At 47.4% G+C, this 18,952-nt stretch overlaps 1 protein-coding gene across 4 annotated transcripts in view; it reads right to left on the bottom strand.

Moving 5' to 3' along the window:
* The window catches only part of c2cd3 (C2 domain containing 3 centriole elongation regulator), a 192,875-nt gene that overhangs the window by 153,887 nt on the left and 20,036 nt on the right, over positions 1-18,952 (bottom strand). For all 4 annotated transcript variants that reach the window (XM_068033364.1, XM_068033366.1, XM_068033365.1 and 1 more), the window contains exon 5: positions 11,265-11,446. In XM_068033364.1, the coding sequence (XP_067889465.1) occupies positions 11,265-11,446 (182 nt within the window). The remainder of the gene's footprint in view (positions 1-11,264; positions 11,447-18,952) is intronic.

Below are 18,952 nucleotides of genomic sequence, written 5' to 3'. Positions count from 1 at the left end.
CACTCCAGAGGGTTGTGGATGCTCCATCATTGAATACATTTAAGGCTGGAATCGATAGATGTTTGGTCTCGCAGGGAATCGAAGCCCAAGATCAGCCATGATTGTATTGAATGGTGAAGCAGGCTCGATGGGCCATATGGTCTACTTCTGCTCTTATTTCTTGCGTTCTAATTGCCCTTGAGAAGGTGGTGGTGAGCAGCTTTCTTGAACCATTGCAATCCTTGGGGCGTGGGTACACCAACAGTGCTGTTGGGAAGGGAGTTCCAGGATTTTGATCTAGTGACAGTGAAGGAATGGCAATACAGTTCTAAGTCAGGTGTGTGGCTTGGAGGGAAACTTGTAGGTGGTGGTGTTCCCATGCATCCGCTGCCCTTGTCCTTCTAGGTGGTACAGATTGCGGGTTTGGAAGGTGCTGTCGAAGGAGCCTTGGTGAGTTGCTGCAGTGCATCTTGTAGATGGTACACACTGCTGCCACTGTGCGTCGGTGGTGAAGGGAGTGACTGTTGAACATGTTGGATGGGGTGCCAATCAAGCGGGCTGCTTTGTCCTGAATGGCGTTGAACTTATTCAGTGTTTTTGGAGCTGCACCCGTCCAGGCAAGTGGAGAGTATTCCATCACACTCCTGACTTGTGCCTTGTAGATGGTGGAGAGGCACTGGGGAGACAGGAGGTGGTTACTCGCTGCAGAATTCCTAGCCTCTGACCTGCTTTTGTAGCCACAGCATTTATGTGGCTGGTCCAGCTCAATTTCTGGTCAATGGTAACCCCCAGGAGGTTGATAGCAGAGGTAATGCCATTGAACATCAAGGGGAGGTGGTTAGATTCTCTCTTGTTTGCGATGGTCATTGCCTGGCACTTGTGTGGCGCCAATGTTACTTGCCACCTATCAGCCAAAGCCTGGATCTTGTCCAGGTCCTGCTGCATCTGGACATGGGCTGCTTCAGTATCTGAGGAGTCGCGAATGGTGCTGAACATTGTGCAGTCATCAGCGAACATCCCTACTTCTGACGTTACGATGGAGGGAAGGTCATTGATGAAGCAGCTGAAGAATGATTGGGCCTAGGACACTACCTGGAGGAACTCCTACAGTGATGATTGACCTCCAACAACCAGAACCATCTTATATAAAAGCAAATACTGCAGATGCTGGAAATCAGATGAAGGGCCACTGACCTGAAATGCTAACTCTGCTTCTCTCTCTCCACAGATGCTGCCAGACCTGCTAAGTATTTCCAGCATTTCTTGTTTTTATTAACCACAACCATCTTACTTTGTGCTGGGTATGACACCAACCAGAGGAGTTTTCCTCCGACCGCCATTGATTTCAATTTTGCTAGGGCTCCTTGACGCCATACTCAGTCAAATGCTGCCTTCATGTCAAGGACAGTCACTCTCACCTCACCTCTGGAGTTCAGTTCTTTTGCCCATGTTTGAACCAAGGCTGTAATGAGGTCAGGAGCCGAGTGGCCCTGGCAGAACCCAAACTGAGCATCAGTGAGCAGGTTATTGCTGAGCAAGTGCCACTTGATAGCATTGTCAACGACCCCTTCCATCACTTTGCTGGTGATCAGGAGTAGAATGATGGGGCGGTAATTGGCCGGGTTGGATTTGTCCCATTTTTTGTGCACAGGACATACCTAGGCAATTTTCCATATTGCGGGGTAGATGCCTGTGTTGTAGCTGTACTGGAGCAGCTGAGCTAGGAGCACGGCTAGTTCTGAAGTATAAGTCTTGAGTACAATTGCCGGAATGTTGTCAGGGCCCGTAGCCTTTGCAGTATCCAGTGCCTTCAGCCGTTTCTCAATATCACGTGGATTGAATCGGATTGGCTGAAGACTGGCATCTGTGATGCTGGGAACCTCAGGAGGAGGCCAAGATGGATCATCAACTCAGCACCTCTGGCTGAAGATGGATGCAAATGCTTCAGCCTTTTCTGTGCACTGATGTGCTGGGCTCCCCCATCGTTGAGGATGGGAATATTTGTGGAGCCTCCTCCTCCTTTTAGTTGTTTAATTGTCCACCACCATTCAGGACTGCAGAGCTTAGATCTGATCTGTTGGTTGTGGGATCGCTTAGCTCTGTCTGTTGCTTGCTGCCTCTGCTGTTTTGTTTGGCATGCAAGTAGTCCTATGTTGCCGCTTCACCAGGCTGATGCCTCATTTTGAGGTATGCCTAGTGCTGCTCCTGGCATGCCTTTCTGCAGTCTTCATTGTACCAGGGTTGGTCTCCTGGCTGATGATAACGGTAGAGTGGGGAATATGCCGGGCTATGATGTTACAGATTGTGGTTGCATACAATAGTGCTGCTGCAGACGGCCCACAGCACCTCATGGATGCCCAGTTTTGAGCTACTAGATCTGTTTGAAATCTATCCCAATTAGCACGGTGGTAGTGCCACACAACACGATGGTGGGAATCCTCAATGTGAAGGCAGGACTTCGTCTCCACAAGGACTGTGCGGTGGTCACTCCTACCAATAGTGCCATGGACAGATGCAAGTGCGACAGGTAGACTGGTGAGGACGAGGTAAAGTAGGCTATTCCCTCTTGTTGGTTCCCTCAGGACACACTGCAGACCCCAGTCTAGCAGCTACATTCCTTAGGACTCAGACAGCTCGGTCAATAGTGGTACTACCGAGCCACTCTTGGTGATGGACATTGAAGTCCTCCACCCAGAGTACATTCTGTGCCCTTGCTACCATCAGTGCTTCTTCCAATTATTGTTCAACATGGAGAAGCACTGATTCATCAGCCGAGGGGAGAAGTAGGTGGTAATCAGAAGCAGGTTTCCTTGCCCATATTTGGCCTGGTACCATGAGACTTCATAGGGTCCGGAGTCGATGTTAAGGACTCGGAGGGCAACTCCCTCCCGGCTGTATACCACTGTGCCGCCACCTCCGATGGGTCTGTCCTGCCGGTGGGACTGGACATACCCAGGAATGGTGATGGTGGTGTCTGGGACATTGTCTGCAAGGAATGATTCTAAGAGTATGACTGTCAGGCTGTTGTGTGCCTAGTCTGTGGGCCAGCTCTCCCAAATTTGGCACAAGCCCCTATGTGTTAGTGAGGACGACTTTGCAAGGTCGGCAGGGCTGGGTTTGCCATTGTCGTTGAAGACAAATGTCTTACAGTCAGAAACAGGGGAAATTATAATGGGGAACAAAGAAATGGCAGAACAATTAAACACATACTTTGGTTCTGTCTTCACAAAGTAGGACACAAATAACCTCCCAGAAATGTTAGGGAACCAAGGGTCTAATGAGAGGGAGGAACTGAAGGAAATCAGTATTAGTAAAAAAAAAGTGCTAGGGAAATTAATGGGGTTAAAGGCTGACAAATCCCCAGGGCCTGATAATCTACATCCCAGAGTACTAAAGGAAGTGGCACTGGAAATAGTGGATGCATTGGTGGTCATCTTCCAAAATTCTATAGACTCTGGAGGAGTTCCTACAGATTGGAGAGTGGCAAATGTAACCCTACTATTTAAAAAAGGAGGGAGAGAAAAAAAAACAGGGAATTACAGACCAGTGAGCCTTACATCATGTGAGGTTAAATGTGAGGTTATCCACTTTGGTTGTCAAAACAGAAAGGCAGATTATCTGAATGGTGATAGATTGGGAAAGGGAGAGGTGCAACGAGACCTGGGTGTCCTTGTACACCAGTTGCTGAAAGCAAGCATTCAGGTGCAGCAAGCAGTTAGGAAGGCGCATGGTATGTTGGCCTTCATTGCAAGAGGATTTGAGTGCAGCAGCAAGGATGTCTTGCTGCAGTTATACAGGGCCTTGGAGAGACCACATCTGGAGTACTGTGTGCAGTTTTGATCTTCTTATCTGAGGAAGGATGTTCTTGCCATGGAGGAAGTGCAAAGAAGATTTACTAGGCTGATTCCTGGGATGGCAGGATTGACCGACTAGGCCTACATTCACTAGAGTTTAGAAGAATGAGAGGGGATCTCATAGAAACCTATAAAATTCTAACAGGTCTAGACAGGCTAGATGCAGGGAGGATGTTCCCAATGGCTGGGGAGCCCAGATCCAGGGGTCACAGTCTCAGGATACAGGGTATGTCATTTAGAACCAAGATGAGGAGAAATTTCTTCACTCAGAGGGTGGTGAACCTGTGGGATTCTCTACCGCAGAAGCCTGTGGAAGGCAAGTCATTAAATATATTCAAGAAGGAGATAGATATATTTCTTAATGCCAAAGGGATCAAGGGATATGGGGAGAAAGTGGGAACAGGGTACTGAATTAGACGATCAGTCATGATCTTTTTTGAATGGCAAAGCAGGCCCGAAGGGCCGAATGGCCTACCCCGCTCCCATTTTCTATGTTTCCAGTGCCTCGGCCGACGCAGAGTGGTCTGTCCAGTTTCATTCCTTTTCTTAGACTTTGTAGCAGTTTGGTACATTTGAGTGGCTTGCTAGGCCATTTCAAAGGGCATTTAAGAGTCAACCACATTGCTGTAGGTCGGGAGCCATATGTAGGCCAGACCAGATTTGTGCCACTCTGCTATTTGCCCCACGAAAACAGCAGCTCGCTATCATCCTCCCTATGAGTTTCACGAAATTACTGCAATTGCACATTAGTCATCATTAAAGCTGCCACAGAAAGTTAGGGCCAGTACTCAATAGCATAAGTACCTATTTAATGATGAGATATTTATGTTCCTGAAATGTCACTCAAGGGCTCCAGACCAGAAAGGGAAAAAGTGAAACTCATGTCTGTAGGTGGAAATTTGTTCTTGGAGATTTTTCAAAAGGAATTTTTAAAAAAAGTACTTTTCATTTGTCTTTTTTTTTTACATTCTCTTAACCCAGTCTTATTACTCTTTCTGTACCTGATTTGGCTCTAAAGCACTCTATTTCCTTCTCCGTCATTCCTCTGTTTCTGTCTTGATAAATCACATTGATTAAGGAACTAGATTGTTTGTCCCATTGCTTACCAAGATCTTAGATGCCCTGATGCCCTCACTGCACCATTATCAGCTTGCACTTCCAGCAGTTTGAGGTGCAAAGAATTTTGGGCTGTAGGGTAAAGGAAAAAGTCCAACAGGGTATGCCACGAGATGTCCCCTCCAGAAAATTCTGGGCCATTATGTCTAACAAAATCTAACTTATCTTTAACCCTCATTGATGGAACAGATTTATACATAGGGCAATTTTATGCATCAATAGTAGGGCAAATTAATTGGCACAGCGCATCATTCAGCAGCAATTCTCATGAAGGTCTATACTCAATGTTGAGTGCAATTTTGTGCTGAATATGATATTACATTAACAAACCTTGGAGTATAGGAAATATTGGTTACTGGGAAGACAGACAGAGTGATAAAGGAAAAAACATAACTATCATGTTAAAAAGACAGGAAAAAAGCATGGTCCCATGGCCCAACAGGTCCAATATTTTCTCTTCTAATTACTGCTCAGTTTCTGCTCCCATTCCATGAAAAGCCCTCCAAACTGCTTTAATTGCATTCTCAAAATCAACGTTTTAGTAAAAATGGCCACCCATTATGCAGACAGTAAAACCTGAATGCAAGGACATGCCCTGAAAAATAATGATGAGGTGCAAAAGTTGAAGACTCGAATAGTTTATTAGTGGGCTATAAATGTACCAGATAAACCCGGTCATGTATTAATATTTGGAGAAAATGTCGAATTTGATGGTCTCAGTAACTTTGACATCTTAGAGGATATACCCGATTGTTACAAATAATTGGCACTAAAAGGTGTGAACCCTTCTGCTACATGTCCCACAGATTGGTCAACTGACTGAAGAGAACTTTTCTTTGAATTCAGGATATGTAAAAGGATGTTCAGCACACCTCTTCGGCAACTCTCAGGCTGGGATTTTGAGTGCCGTGGCGTTTCCAAAAGCGGAACTAGAAGTTACTGGCATTTCCGTTTCCGCCCTTTTAGCCATTTCAAAAGCAATTTTGCATGCAAATTGAAGGCGCGGTGACAGGGACTGGAGAAGTACGCAATCATGCGGCGGGGCAGACTTTCATAGATGGACCACCGTCACTCTCAGAAGCACCATGAGCCCCGTGTCTGTAAATCTTTGTGTTGCAAGTTTCAACGATCACCAGCCTTTATAATTATTTGTTGATCACAGCCACAGAAAATCCTTAAAGTTTTTGGAACTTACTTTCCCTTAATTTTCAGTTTTCACTCCAGCACCACACACCCTCATAATATTTTGGAGCTTCATAACCAACATTGTTAGACGGTAGGCAGCGCTCCTCCCCTGTCCCCCCATGTATCCGTAAACCCCAAAACCTACCCCGCCATTGCCTGACAAGATTTGCTCTTGCTGGTGCCGAGCCTGCAGCCAAGGATTCATTCCAATGTTGGCCGTCCTTGTGCTGATGAGTTCACGTCTTGAAATCACTGACTTCAGATACAACTGCGCAGTCCACTGGTGTACGCCACATTTAAACAAATGTGAACTGGGTGGCAAGGGAATACCGTTCGCCACTAACGTAATCTGGCAGGTAGGACTTAATTGAAATAAGTGTAGGGTAATGAGTATTCATTGTATGGAAATTTGTGCAAAGTTGCAATCTGCCGCTGTGCGGGGGAACCCCGGAGCACTGCAAAGACACCGCTGATTTAATTGTGATAAAAGAACCCGCCTTTGGAAATCCGGAAAAAAACCTCATGTCTAATTAAAGCACCTCACACATCACCAAAGCTGCTCTTGCATGACCCATAAAATTCCCCCCTTAGTTTCTGCTTCCAGCATTTTTTAAACTACAGAAACATGGGATCTTGGGGGTCATTAAAATGGGCAAAATCCTTCAATTTGAAATTGCAAAGCCTAATGAAGATGTATCAGAAAATCGTACCCAGAAACAAAGTATAGGACCAAAAATGCCATACAGTCCTCGTGGCTAACCCCAAAACCAGTACTGCTCAATCAGCCACTCTCAACCATCCATCTAATTCTTCCTTTCATTTTTCCATGCTTTCTGTCTGCGCTACCTTCTAGGGTAGTTGATTCCAAATAGTCATCACCCTGGTCTGAATTTTACCAGCCTCTCGACGCCGCGGATTGCGGCACGGGGGCCAGTAAAATGCTGCGGGGAAAGGCCTGCCTTGACCCACGACGCAAAGACGGGCCTGCCGCATTTTACCAGTGGTAGCAGGCCTTCAGTGCGCACCCCCCCACCCCCTACCCCCCGCATGGCGGCGGCACCACAATCAACATATGGTAATGATCACTTACCTATGCTGATTATGCAGTCTGCCGCCTCTCCACTGACACTGCCAGATTTTTCGTTGAACGGGCGGCCGTCACGTGCCGTCCCGTTCACGATCTGAAAAGCTGGCGGGTCCTCTCTCTGCATTACGGAAGGGAAGAGGAAGGGGGGATGCACAGAGATCTAACTCTGCATTCTGGAAGGGAGATGGATACATGGGGGTCTAACTCTGCATTCTTAAAGGGAGAAGGGCGGATATTTAGGCGTCTAACTCTGCAATCTTAAAGGGAGGAGAGAGGGGAGGGATACACAGGAGTCGCACTCTGCAGTCTGAAAGGGAGGGGCTCTGGGATTACTGGAGGGAAAGCTGTGCTGGCACGAAGGGAAGTATCATGTACCATCCCTCCATTAACAGTGTTCTGTGCTTGTGAGGGGGCAATGACACACTAGGCACCCTGTGTGAGGAGGGTGCCAGAAAGGACAGGAGCATTAAAGTTTTATGGATGATGGGGGCAATCGATTCAGCTGGTAGGATCTTGATGTGGTCATGTTGTGCCACTCTGAGTTTTGGCCAAGATGGGCAATGCCATGGCACGCCACATAGTTGATGCAAGAAAGCAGCTGATGTACCCCTCAACACCAATCCACGCCCTGTTAGGAACCTTCGAATACATGCAGGGTTCAACTTTATTTATCACATGGAAATAGGTATGGCTCATCCTACATTGTGTGATCCTCTGCACGTGAGGATCTGTATGCGCCAGAGGCAACAACAACAGGCAGGTGCTGTCCATGTAGAGGCCCCCGGTTGGGAGCAGCAGCTCCCAAGGGGAGCCCGCCATTATGGTTACCGTGCATCTACAGGCCCCACATGACATGATATTGGATGTCAGAGCACCAGTGTCAGAGGAGATTGCGCATATAGAGAGGGTGGTGACACATCTCTGTGCCCTGCTCAAGGATGACCTGCAGCCCAAGGGGTCCGCTGGACATCCCATGCCTTTGTTCCTCATAGTGGCAGCGGTTCTGAAGCCTGACGCCTCTGCAGCCTTTTAGGGGCACACAGACAGCAGTGCACCGCTGCATCAGAGAGGTCACCAATGCCCTGCACCGGAAGGCCAGTGAGGATGTCTGCTTCAGGACGGACTCTCACAGCCAGGCCCCGAGGGCCACTGGTTCTGGCAACATTGCCGGAGAACCTTAGGTTGTAATGTTCATAGACTGCACTCATGTGGCCATCAGGCCTACTGCCAGGCTACCACCTGCAGAGGTCACCATTAAAGGAGCCCTGTCAATCTAGGTGAAACTGATATGTGAACACCGCAGATGCTTGCAGCGAATCTGTGAATGCTTCTCAGGCAGCTGCCATGACACCTGCGTCTTGCGCCAGTCCCGACTGCCACCGCTGTTCACTGAACTGGCTCAGATGGCGGGGTGGCTTCTTGGAGATAAGGACTATCCTTTTCAGACATGGCTCCCGACACCGATGAGAGACTCCACCACTGCCGCAGAGGAGAGATACAACGCCAGCCACTGAGCTACATGAGCCACCATTGAGCAGGAGATCGGCATGCTGAAAGAGCGCCTCCAATGCCTGGATGGATAGGGTGATGCCCTGTACTGTGGGCCAAAAAGGCCAGCTTCCTTTGCTGCTCTGCACAACTACGCGCCCAACAAGTCTGGCATGATGAGGAGCAATGTCAACAGGATTCCCCCTCGGACTGTGAGGACGCTGAGGACCTACAATATGAAAGACGCACGAGAGGGCAGATGGCACCCAGACTCTGCACGCAGGGCTAGCAGTGAGGTAGGGATGTACGGAAGTGGCTTATCAGACAAAGGCTGTCTGCTCCATAGGAACTGACATGAGCCTGCAAACCACACATCACCCTTCCTCACCTCCTGTGCACCAGTCCACATCTGCAGCATCCCTGTGTAAACCATTCGAGGCAGTAGCTGACTGAGCCAATGTCCATGTCACTGCATCCGTGGAGACGCTCATGTGTAATAGTGGCATGGCAATGATGTTATTGCATACGTTGCACTGAACGGCCAACGGTGCAAAGGGATGTGACATTGGTGCTACATGCTGGCACATATCATTCGCACAAAGGACACATGTTGGTGAGGAACATTTAGTAAAAGATGTATTTACTTGCTGCGACACCCGTGCATTCCCTTTTGTGTCAGCGTGTTCTCTGTAAACCTCGAATACCTTTTATTGTGTATTTAAGTCTCACATCCTGGAATGTGCAAATTTAAGATTATTCGCCCAGGTGCAGCACGCTTACAAGAAGGAATGTTACACTTGAGTGGAAGAAGAGGATCGCAACTTCACAGGACACTGGGACACAGCAAGGTAAGTATGTGGCAGCAAGGTGGAGAGTGCTGGGGTCACTCAGCAGGTCAGGCAGTATCTGTGGAGAGAGAAGCAGAGTTAACTTGTCGAGATTCACAGACCTGAAAGTTAACTGTTCACTGTGAACTTAGACAAGTTAACGCTGCTTCGCACTCCACAGATGCTGACTGACCTGCTGGATTTCTGCAGCACTTCCTGCTTTGCTGCCAGATTGACAGTAGCCCCATTCTTCAGCAGTCAGATAAGTATTCTTTGACAGCAGTCAGGAAGCAGGTGCTGGGGCGCTTAAAATAGGGCCCCAACACCTGCTACATAGCTGTCAAAGGGTTCCTCACTGTGCTGAATGTCCCACCTCTCCCCACGCAATATCGGGGGTGGGGGGGGGGCAGGCTCAGCGCAGTGATGCTAATGAGCCCCCGCGCATAATATCACGGGGGCTCTGCGGCGGCCGCTAAATGCAGGCGCGATGCTGAGATCAAAGGAAGCCACCGCAGACGGCGATACCTCAATAAAATTCAGCCCTCTTTGTGTAAAATAGTTAAATCTAAACTGTGCACTTTCACTCTAAGTTTGATCTCCAGTCCTGTGTTCTAGAGTTTCTCCACTATCTTGAACATATCAAGGTACAATTTGTCTGTTCCATTAAAAATTTTGAATACTTATTTTATATCTTCCCTGAACCTTCTCCTTTGAAGCAATCAATCCCAGGTACTCTTGCATCACTCCATATTCAGATGCCTTAAGCTAGGTATTGGTTTGGTTAACCTTCTCTAGCACAGTTTCCAATGATTGGATACCTCACATGTGGCCATACATGGATTTTTCCAGGTCCTGCTGAGTTGATCTAACTAAAAACTTTTTCCCTAGGATTTTAGAACAAGAGGAAGAGCAATTAAAAGACTAGGTAAATGAGACATAGCACATTTCTTGTTCTCTATATTTTTCTTTTGAAAGGGAACTAATGTTAAACCTATACCTGGCCATGAAATTTTTATGTACAGGTCTCTGCTAATGCTGTTCTGAGTTGAGGAAATATGCAACAGGAGCCTACGATTGACTCTATTGGCTTATCTGTGACCCCACTATTAAGCAGGTTCAACTACAATGCCTGAACCCAGTAGGTCAGTAGTAAGGGGAATTTGAACCTGGATATACCACTAGTGTGCACTAAACATTGGTACTCTAAATCAATATGCATTTTTTTTTCCAAAAAGACTGGAACAAACAGTAAGTGTTCGTACAACATGATTTAAGATAGAGGTATGATCAGGAATGTAAAGTTGAGAGAAGAAATGATGTATGGATGGAGATGAAACATAAACTTTCACATTTACCAAGTGATTAATTGGAAATGGTGGGGCTATACTATATAATGTAGGTTATGATGTCAATGCCCCAAAAAAGACTAATAAGTATGCCAGTTGTCTACAACTCAAATATTCCCAAGCATAAGAATGGTCTTAACCTTTCGGGTCGATGACCTTTCATCAGAACTTCTGATAAAAGGTCATCAACCTGAAATGTTCACTCTGTTTCTTTCTCCACAGATAGTGCCTGACCTGCTGAGTGATTTCCAGTATTTTCTGGGGGGTTTTCCATATTTCCAGCATCTGCAGTATTTTGCTTTTCTATAAAAATTGCTTTGTTAGCTTCACAGTATATATTGTGTTGCAGCAAAACAAGAATTCTTCGAAGTTAGCAATGTACCTGAAATAAGGTTTTTGGTAGTCTGGCTATCTGCTGACAGTACCCGGGTTTCAGTCTGCTTGTCGCCACCCTCAAGAGTCTCAGCAGGAGCAAAAGGGGCTGAATTCAGGAGCTGCTTATTTTCAGAAGAAACAGTCTTCATGGTTTTGTTGTTTTCCTGGAAGTACACATGGTCTCTTCCTCTATGGAAAAAATAGAAAATAGATTATACATCTTTTTCAACTGAAAACCAATTTCTTTGACTGCTTCAAATGAACTGCATTCCAGATGTAGCATTTGTGATTTTACTTATTTCTGTCTAGTAAATAAATTAGGCTGTAATCCCCAATATATCTCTCACAAACAAAAAGAACTGTGCCTATTCCTGTAAGCTTACTGCTGCTTTACCAATCTCTGTTTATGTATGTCTCGCTGTCTTTCGATTTCTCTGACATTTGTAGCTTTGAGATTTTCACTGACTATGTTTCATGTAATTTCTCTCTCCCTATTTCTGCAAGACTATGTTGTCTTCGCTGTCTGTATAACTCTCAAATTTTGTTTGCTTTTCACACATATTCCTTCATTTGTATAATCGATTTCTATGTTCTAACTTTTTTTTTTTAAAAAGCCCAGAGTAAGCAACAAGATTAGCAGCAACATGCATCTGGTTTGGAGAGAGAAATTAGAGAAGTGCTTCAATACATATATTTGAGGGAGTAAGTGGAGCTTGAAAGGAATGGGGTTAAGGCATGAGGGACTGGTTTGCAGATGAAAGCCAAGGGTTCAAGATGGTATGTGAGAAGCAAACACAAACACAAATCAGTGGATAATTTGGGGCACGCTGCAGTCTATGAGCGCTTGATAGGGATGTGCGCAGAGCACTTCTGGGTTGGTCCAGGCACATGAAAAAAATGCTTGTATCTTAAGCAGGTTCTCCAAGTAAACATAGTATTACAAATATTATATCTGTCAGACCTGTATCTTTTGGTATCAGCATTAATACACACAATTCCACACATCAGGCATGAAACTTATTGCATCAATAAATCTGCTATGTTATGTTCAAGTTGTATTAGATCAAGGTACGCATCAGAAACTGCACTGGACTACCAATGAGTAACTCCATGAAAGATCCAGTCATAAAAAATAGCATATACATGGGAGTGAATTCAAGAGAGCAATTTAACTGAGGAATTCAGATACTGCAATATCAGAGTCAGAACAAAATGTGAGTAGTTTAAAAGTCATTTTGCTTTTTTTAAAATGATAGCAACTGCAAAGCAGTAATAAGCTTCTTCTTCTTCTTTGGCCTCCTTGTCTCGAGAGATAATGGGTAAGTGCCTGGAGGAGGTCAGTGGTTTGTGGAGCAGCGCCTGGAGTGGCTATAAAGGCCAATACTAGAGTGACAGACTCTTCCACAGGTGCTGCAGAAAAAATTGGTTTGTCGGGGCTGTTACACAGTTGGCTCTCCCCTTGCACTTCTGTCTTTTTTCCTGCCAACTGCTAAGTCTCTTCGACTCGCCACACTTTAGCCCTGCCTTTATGGCTGCCCGCCAGCTCTGGCGATCACTGGCAACTGACTCCCACGACTTGTGGTCAATGTCACAGGACTTCATGTCACGTTTGCAGACATCTTTAAAGCGGAGTCATGGACGGCCAGTGGGTCTGATACCAGTGACGAGCTCACTGTACAATGCGTCCTTGGGGAGCCTGCCATCTTCCATGCAGCTCACATGGCCAAGCCATCTCAAGCGCCGCTGGCTCAGTAGGGTGTAAATGCTGGAGAAGTTGACCGCCTCGAGCACTTCTACGTTGGAGATATGGTCCTGCCACCTGATGCCAAGGATTCTGTGGAGGCAGCGAAGATGGAATGAGTTGAGATGTCGCTCTTGTCCAGGCCTCGCTGCTGTAGAGCAAGGTACTGAGGACACAGGCTTCAAACACTCAGACTTTTGTGTTCCTTGTCAGTGCGCCATTTTCCCACACCCTCTTGGCCAGTCTGGACATAGCAGCGGACGCCTTACCCATGCGCTTGTTGATTTCTGCATCAGGAGACAGGGGTTACTGGTGATAGTTGAGCCTAGGTAGGTGAACACTTGAACCACTTCCAGAGCATGGTCGCTGATATTGATGGATGGAGCATTTTTGACGTCCTGTCCCATGATGTTCGTTTTCTTGAGGCTGATGGATAGGCCAAATTCATTGCAGGCAGCCGCAATCCTGTCTACGAGTCTCTGCAGACACTCTTCTGTTTGGGATGTTTAGTTTAGTTTAGTTTAGAGATACAGCACTGAAACAGGCCCTTCGGCCCACCGGGTCATTGCCGACCATCAACCACCCACTTATACTAATCCTACACTAATTCCATATTCCTACCACATCCCCACCTGTCCCTACATTTCCCTACCACCTACCTATACTAGTGGCAATTTATAACGGCCAATTTACCTATCAACCTGCAAGTCTTTTGGCATGTGGAGGAAACCGGAGCACCCGGAGGAAACCCACGCAGACACAGGGAGAACTTGCAAACTCCACACAGGCAGTACCCAGAATTGAACCCGGGTCGCTGGAGCTGTGAGGCTGCGGTGCTAACCACTGCGCCACTGTGCCGCCCCATGTCAATGTAGCATCGTCAGAGGAGTTCCCTGATGAGGACCTTCCGTACTTTGGCCTTCGCTCTAAGACGGGCAAGGTTGAACAACCTGCCATCTGATCTTGTCTGGAGGAAAATTCCTTCTTCTGAAGACTTGAACGCTTGTGAGAGCAGCAGTGAGAAGATGATCCCAAACAGTGTAGGTGCGAGAACACAGCCTGTTTCACGCCACTCAGGATAGGAAAGGGGTCTGATGAGGCACTGCTATGCTGAATTGTGCCTTTCATATTGTCATGGAATGAGGTGATGATACTTAGTAGCTTTGGTGGACATCCGATCTTTGTGAGTAGTCTGAAGAGACCACGTCTGCTGACGAGGCCAAAGGCTTTGGTGAAATCGATGAAGGCAATGCAGAGGGTTATCCGTTGTTCACGGCATTTCTCCTGTAGTTGGCAAAGGGAGAACAGCATGTCAATGGTGGATCTCTCTGCTCGAAAGCCGCACTGTGCCTCAGGGTAGACACGCTCAGCCAGCTTCTGGTGCCTGTTCAAAATGACTCGAGTGACGATTTTCCCCACTACGCTGAGCAGGGAGATTCCACGGTAGTTGTTGCAGACACCGCGGTCACCCTCGTTCTTATAGAGGGTGATGATATTGGCATCTCGCATGTCCTGTGGTACTGCTCCCTCATCCCAGCAGTTCATGGAGTGCTGAGAGTACAGCAGGGTTGGCACCCTTGATTATTTCAAGGGTAATGCCATCCTTTCTAGGGGATTTTCTACAGGCTTACTAAGCTTACCAAAACAAATATGGAAGGAAAGTTATCAGGCACATTATAAGGCATGAAGATGCTGTAAACAAAAATTATACAATAGAATGCTACAGCACAGAAACAAGCCATTCAGCCCATCAGTTGTGTGCCAGTGTTGTTCTCAGGGCCACCGATTTTAATCCCTGCTGTTTTCTCCATACCATCTAATCTTCCCTTTTCTCAAGCAACTATTCATTTCCATTTTTTTTTAAAAATTCATTCATGGGATGTAGGCGTCGCTGGCCAAGCTAGCATTTATTGCCCATCCCTAATTGCCCTTGAGAAGGTGGTGGTGAGCTGCCTTCTTGAACCGCTGCAATCCATTTGGGGTAGGTATACCCACAGTGCTGTTAGGGAGTTCCAGGATTTTGACCCAGTGACAGTGAAGGAACGGTGATATAGCTCCAAATCAGGATGGTGTGTGACTTGCAGGGGAACTTGCAGGTGGTGGTGTTCCCATGTATTTGCTGCCCTTGTCCTTCTAGTTGGTAGATGTCGCGGGTTTGGAAGGTGCTGTCTAAGGAGCCTTGGTGTATTGCTGCAGTGCATCTTGTAGATGGTACACACTGCTGCCACTGTGCGTCGGTGGTGAAGGGAGTGAATGTTTGTAAATGGGGTGCCAATCAAGCGGGCTGCTTTGTCCTGGATGGTGTCGAGCTTCTTGAGTGTTGTTGGAGCTGCACCCATCCAGGCAGGTGGAGAGTATTTCATCACACTCCTGGCTTGCACCTTGTAGATGGTGGACAGGCTTTGGGGAGTCAGGAAATGAGTTACTCACCGTAGGATTCCTAGCCTCTGATCTGCTCTTGTAGCCACAGTATTTATATGGCTACTCCAGTTCAGTTTCTGGTCAATGTTAGCCCCTAGGATGTTGATAGTGGGGGATTCAGCGATGGTAATGTCGTTGAATGTCAAGGGGAGATGGTTAGATTCTCTCTTATTGGAGATGGGCATTGCCTGGCACTTGTGGTGCGAATGTTACCTGCCACTTATCAGCCCAAGCCCGAATATTGTCCAGGTCTTGCTGCATTTCTACATGGTCTGCTTCAGTATCTGAGGAGTCACGAATGGTGCCGAACATTGTGCAATCATCAGCGAACATCCCCACTTCTGACCTTATGATTGAAGGAAGGTCATTGATGAAGCAGCTGAAGATAGTTGGGCCTAGGACACTTCCCTGAGGAACTCCTGCAGTGATGTCCTGGAGCTCAGATGATTGACCTCCAACAATGACAACCATCTTCCTTTGCGCTAGGTATGATTCCAGCAAGCGGAGGGATTTCCCCGATTCCCATTGACCTCAGTTTTGCTAGGGCTCCTTGATGCCATACTTGGTCAAATGCTGCCTTGATGTCAAGGGCAGTCACTCTCACCTCACCTCTGGTGTTCAGCCCTTTTGTCCATGTTTGAACCAAGGCTGTAATGAGGTCAGGAGCCGAGTGGCCCTGGCAGAACCCAAACTGAGCGTCACTGAGCAGGTTATTGCTAAGCAAGTGCCACTTGATGGCACTGTTGATGACACCTTCCATCACTTCACTGATGATAGAGAGTAGGCTGATGGGGCGGTAATTGGCCGGGTTGGACTTGGCCTGCTTTTTGTGTACAGGACATACATGGGCAATTTTCCACATTGCAGGGTAGATGCCAGTGTTTTAGCTGTACTGGAACAGCTTGGCTAGGGGCGCGGCATGTTCTGGAGCACAGGTCTTCAGTACTATTGCCGGAATATTATCAGGGCCCATATCTTTTGCAGTATCCAGTGCCAGACAGCGATGGATCATCAACTCGGCATTTCTGGCTGAAGATTGTTGCAACCAATAGTAACCCAGAGACCCGGGGTATTTCTCTGGGGACATGGGTTCGAATCCCACCACAGCAGAAGGTGGAATTTGAATTTAATTAATAAATCTGGAATTAAAACCAGTCTAATGATGGCCGTGAAACCATTGTCGATTGTTGTAAAAACCCATCTGGTTCACCAATGTCCTTCAGAGAAGGAAATCTGCTGTCCTTACCTGGTCTGGCTTACATGTGACTCCAGACCCACAGCAATGTGGTTAACTCTTACACGCCCTCTGAAATGGCCTAGCAAGCCAATCAGTTGTACCTAACCACTACGAAGTCAATAAAAAAAGAATGAAACCGGACTGACCACCCGGAATTGACCTAAGCAACGGAAACGACAACGGCAAACCCAACCCTGTCGACCCTGCAAAGTCCTCCTTACTAACATCTGGGAGCTTGTTGAGCCAAAGTTGGGAGAGCTGTCCCACAGACTAGTCACACAACAGCCTGACATAGTCATACTCACGGAATCATACCTTACAGACAATGTCCCAGACACTGCCATCACCATCCCCGGGTATACCCTCTCCCACCGGCAGGACAGACCCAGCAGAGGTGGTGGCATCGTGGTATACATTAGGGAGGAAGTTGCCCTGGGAGTCCTCAACATCTACTCCGGACCCCACGAAGTCTCATGGCATCAGGTCAAACATGGGCAAGGTAACCTCCTACTGATTACCACCTACCGCCCTCCCTCAGCTGATGAATCAGTACTCCTCCATGTTGAACACCACTTGGAGGAAGCACTGAGAGTGGCAAGGGCACAAAATGTACTCTGGGTGGGGGACTTCAATGTCCATCACCAAGAGTGGCTCGGTAGCACCACTACTGACCGAGCTGGCAGAGTCCTAAACGACATAGCTGCTAGACTGGGTCTGCGGCAGGTGGTGGGGGAACCAACAAGAGGGGAAAACATACTTGACCTCGTCCTCACCAATCTGCCTGCCACAGATGCTTCTGTCCATGACAGTATTGGGAGGAGTGATCACCGCACAGTCCTTGTGGAGACGAAATCCCGCCTTCACATTGAGGATACCGTTCATCGTGTTGTGTGGCACTATCACCGTGCTAAATGGGATAGATTTCGAACAGATCTAGCAATGCAAAACTGGGCATCCTTAGGCGCTGTGGGCCATCAGCAGCAGCAGAATTGTAAACCACAATCTGTAACCTCATGGCCAGGCATATCCCCCACTCTACCATTACCATCAAGCCAGGAGACCAACCCTGGTTCAATGAAGAATGCAGGAGGGCATGCTAGGAGCAGCACCAGGCATACCTCAAAATGAGATGTAGCTGGTGAAGCTACAACCCAGGGGTACTTGCATGCCAAACTGCGTAAGCTGCATGCAATAGACAGAGCGAAGCGATCCCATAACCAACGGATCAGATCTAAGCTCTGCAGTCCTGCCACATCCAGCGTGAATGGTGGTGGACAATTAAACAACGAACTGGAGGAAGTGGCTCCACAAATATCCCCATCCTCAATGATGGGGGAGCCCAGCACATCAGTGCGAAGGATAAGGCTGAAGCATTTGCAACAATCTTCAGCCAGAAGTGCTGAGTTGATGATCCATCTCGGCCTCCGCCTGAAGTCCCCAGCATCACAGATGCCAGACTTCAGCCAATTCGATTCACTCCACATGATATCAAGAAACAACTGAAGGCACTGGATACTGCAAAAGCTATGGGCCCTGACAATATTTCGGCAAAAGACCTGTGCTCCAGAACTTGCCGCGCCCCTAGACAAGCTGTTCCAGTACAGCTAAAACACTGGCATCTACCCTGCAATGTGGAAAATTGCCCAGGTATGTCCTGTACACAAAAAGCAGGCCAAGTCCAACCCGGCCAATTACCGCCCCATCAGCCTACTCTCTATCATCAGTAAAGTGATGGAAGGTGTCATCAACAGTGCCATCAAGTGGCACTTGCTTAGCAGTAACCTGCTCAGTGACGCTCAGTTTGGGTTCCGCCAGGGCCACTCAGCTCCTGACCTCATTACAGCCTTGGTTCAAACATGGACAAAAGAGCTGAACTCGAGGTGAGGTGAGAGTGACTGCCCTTGACATCAAGGCAGCATTTGACCGAGTATGGCATCAAGGAGCCCTAGCAAAACTGAGGTCAATGGGAACCAGGGGGAAATCCCTCCGCTGGCTGGAGTCATACCTAGTGCAAAGGAAGATGGTTGTCGTTGTTGGAGGTCAATCAACTGAGCTCCAGGACATCACTGCAGGAGTTCCTCAGGGAAGTGTCCTAGGCCCAACCATCTTCAGCTGCTTCATCAATGACCTTCCTTCAATCATAAGGTCAGAAGTGGGGATGTTCGTTGATGATTGCACAATGTTCAGCACCATTCGCGACTCCTCAGATACTGAAGCAGTCCATGGAGAAAAGCAGCAAGACCTGGACAATATCCAGGCTTGGGCTGATAAGTGGCAAGTAACATTCGTGCCACAC

This window comes from Heterodontus francisci, chromosome 6, assembly GCF_036365525.1.
Source record: "Heterodontus francisci isolate sHetFra1 chromosome 6, sHetFra1.hap1, whole genome shotgun sequence".
Classification (NCBI taxonomy): domain Eukaryota; kingdom Metazoa; phylum Chordata; class Chondrichthyes; order Heterodontiformes; family Heterodontidae; genus Heterodontus; species Heterodontus francisci.
This window is presented reverse-complemented; position numbering and strand designations above follow the sequence as displayed.